At 50.6% G+C, this 3,541-nt stretch overlaps 1 protein-coding gene across 1 annotated transcript; it reads left to right on the top strand.

The window, feature by feature from the left end:
• Nucleotides 1-772: 772 nt before the first annotated feature.
• Nucleotides 773-3,158, top strand: LOC307071727 (homeobox protein OTX1 B-like; the record flags this gene model as incomplete). The annotated part of the gene is made up of 3 exons (XM_079730796.1): nt 773-869; nt 1,464-1,615; nt 2,301-3,158. 3 exons carry the CDS (start codon nt 773-775, stop codon nt 3,156-3,158), a joined length of 1,107 nt encoding a protein of 368 aa, XP_079586922.1.
• Between the last annotated feature and the right edge of the window lie 383 nt (nt 3,159-3,541).

The following is a 3,541-nucleotide window of genomic DNA, read 5'->3' as shown; positions in this document are numbered from 1 at the left end:
GACCTTTTGTTATCTGCTCCTAAAATATCGAATAAAACCGAATTAATTAGGCCTTCAAAAAAAATGTATCTGAATATACGTAATAGCATAATATTTACTTAATTTTATGGCTCTATAAGTTGATAATTACATATTTTAAAAAACATTAAAATGAACATTGTTCTTAATTGTAATTAAGAAGTATGTGCTTAGTTCAAAATAGCTATTTTATTCTTTATAGTTAGTTATATGAAGACGTGAATGTGCCACAAGTTATTCAGCACGTCAAGTCATAGGGCACCTCCTCACTTATCCTTTCATTTGCGTAATATAATGGAATAACTCTTGATTAGATCGGTTGTACCTTTATAAACGTGGACAGGCCGCGGTCGGCTGCGCTTAGGCCACAGTGGGGGATGGTTATTATTAACAAGTGAAAGTTGCTGCTCAGAAATTAAATATTTCTGGGGCCATGTAACAATTCGGCCAATTTATCAAACATATCTCCAATATCATACCGTTCGATGCGCAAGATTTTGATGGCCTCGTTCCTTCACCGTGAGGCCTGGGCGGCCTGGGCCGGGTGGGCCTGGGCCGCTGCGGCCTGCTGGGCCGGTGTTTCGTGTGCCTCTGTTGGGCCTCTTATGCGCGGTGTGTCAGAGTGTCTTTGGATCTGCTCTACAACCAGTCATTTTCTCTCCGAACAGGAACTCTCAGGACCTCCACTCCTGGGCCCATCGAGCCTCTGACCCGCAGCTGGTGTTCCGGTCCCGGTCCCTGTCCCAGTGCGAGAATGATGTCCTACCTCAAACAGGCACCTTACGGCATGAACGGCCTGGGGCTCAGCGGGGCGGCCATGGACCTGCTGCACCCGTCCGTCGGCTATCCCGGTAAGAAGCATTACATCACAGCCCGCCCCGTGTCCCGTCAGTCAGACTCTACCGGAGGTTTGAGGAGTTCGGACAGGGACAAATACAATAACAATATTAAGTCAATTAAATATATATATATATTTATTGACTATATAACTATATATTTTTCTATACATGTATGACCTATTTTATATATATACTGTATCTATATATACAAAAATATATATGTATATATATATAGACATTATAAATGGCTGTATATAGGCCTATGAGATATATATATATACATATTTAGAGAGAGAGAGAGAGAGAGAGAGAGAGAGAGAGAGAGAGAGATAGGCCTGTATACAGCGATTTATAATGTCAATATATATATGCAGGGGCGTACTCTCCCTCTATATATATATATATATATATATATAGAGAGAGAGAGAGAGAGAGAGAGAGAGAGAGAGAGAGAGAGAGAGAGAGAGAGAGAGAGATAGGCCTATATACAGCGATTTATAATGTCAATAGTTTTTTATCTTGCATAACGCATTTAGTAGGCTATATGAATGCGGCTGTATTCTGGAAGAGCTCAAGGCTTATAATGATCAGCCTATCTATTCCCAGGGAACCCGAGGAAGCAGCGGCGGGAGCGGACCACCTTCACCCGCACGCAGCTCGACATCCTGGAGTCGCTGTTCGGGAAGACGCGCTACCCGGACATCTTCATGAGGGAGGAGGTGGCGCTGAAGATCAACTTGCCCGAGTCCCGTGTACAGGTGTGTCTCGACCGTGATTAGCCTATTACAGCATCCGCAGCTCGGCTCGGTCAGGTCCGCACTGTCTGCGGGTCTTTGGAGCGGTTCAGAGCGTTCAGTGAGCGGGCCGTGAGCGGCTCTCGGGGGCTTCAACCTGGAGGCCTGGGGCCGCTCTCCCAGACTGATGATCAGTTCTAATTAACATCACATAACGAAGCAGCGGATATTTATAGTAGCAACACAACTCTTGGTAAAAACATACCAGAAGTAATCTAAATATTTTATAAAAAAATAAATGAATGATAGAAGCCCAAAAATAAAAATATGTACAATTAAAAATGTCATTACAGTGCTAATAGGCTATAACAATTATTGATGTAATATTATAATTAATTATGACGATATGTGTGTGTGTGTGTGTGTGTGTGAGTGTGTGTGTGTGTGTGTGTGTGTGTGTGTGTGTGTGTGTGTGTTTGCGCTCTGAACCGCCCCGTTTATGAAAGTGTTTGTGTGAAACTGCATGTGTGAAAGTGCATGTGTGAAAGTGTGTGTGTGTGCTAACAAATGTTATTTCTTTATTTTTGTCGTGGGGGGGGGGGGGCTAAATCATCACACTCAGCTACCTATCACTATATCCCCCCTTACGCTGAAGTCGAGCCTGCGGTGGTGTGTGAAGTGTGCATGACCTTTGAACTGTGACCCCCAGGTGTGGTTTAAGAACCGCAGGGCCAAGTGCCGGCAGCAGCAGCAGCAAAGCGGCAGCGCCAAGGCGCGGCCCTTGAAGAAGAAGTCCTCCCCAGCGCGGGACAGCACGGGCTCGGAGAGCAGTGGCCAGTTCACCCCTCCGGCCGTCTCCTCCTCCTCCTCCTCCTCCTCCTCCTCCTCCTCCTCCGGCCACGCCTCCAGCCACGCCCCCAATGCCTCCGTCGCCACCGGCCTGGCCTCCTCCTCCGTGGCCACCCCGGTGTCCTCCATCTGGAGCCCCGCCCCCATCTCCCCGGCCCCGCCCGCCCTGTCCGATGCCGCCGGCGCCCCCACCTCCTGCATGCAGCGCTCAGGCCCCGCCCCCACCTCAGGCGGAGTTTCCGCCCCCTCCTACCCCGTGTCCTACGGCCAGAGCGGCGCGGCGGCGGCGGCGGCGTACGGTCAGGGCTACTCCGCCACCGCCGCCGGGCCCGCCTCCTACTTCGGGGGGGTGGAGTGTGGCTCCTACCTGGCGCCAATGCATCACCACCCCCACCAGCACCCCACCCACCACCCCGCGCACCAGCTCAGCCCCCTGGCCGGCGCCTCCATGTCCGGCCACGCCCATCACATCGCACACGCCTCAGGGCACCCGCACCACCACCACCCCCACCACCACCACCCGCACCACCCGTCCCCCCACCACCCGCACCACCCGCACCACCACCAGGGCTACAGCGGGCCCGGCCTCGCCTTCAACTCCACAGACTGTCTGGACTACAAGGAGCCCGGCGCGGCCGCCTGGAAGCTGAGTTTCAACAACACGGCAGACTGCCTGGACTACAAGGACCAGGCCTCCTGGCGCTTCCAGGTCTTGTGACGCTGCCCCTCCTTACGCTTTCAAAGAAGTATTCCTTTTTTTTGGTTGCTGTTCCTTTTCATGTTGGAAGATATTTTAAAGCAATAGTAGAGACGTTGAGGTGCTATAGGTTGGTGTGTTGAGGCCCAGATGTAGTCCAGCCGCGGCCAAGGGTGTCTTTTTCAGCGGGGGACATCGGATACCGGGAGATCCACTCCCGCAGGATTATTTTTCTACTCAGAGACTCGTCAAGAAAATGACCGATCCACAGTTTTTAAAGCCTTTACCGCATTCACTCGTCGAAACACCGGAGAAAACTTTTGGAATTAGGATTCTATCTGAAAACCTGGGACATTTGAGGGGTTCTCACTCACAGAAAAAACGTCCCCTATAGAAACTATAGA

Source organism: Pollachius pollachius (genome assembly GCF_949987615.1).
Source record: "Pollachius pollachius genome assembly, chromosome: 2".
NCBI lineage: Eukaryota > Metazoa > Chordata > Actinopteri > Gadiformes > Gadidae > Pollachius > Pollachius pollachius.
The sequence above is the reverse complement of the archived record's forward strand: the minus strand, read 5'-3'. Positions and strand labels throughout refer to the sequence as shown.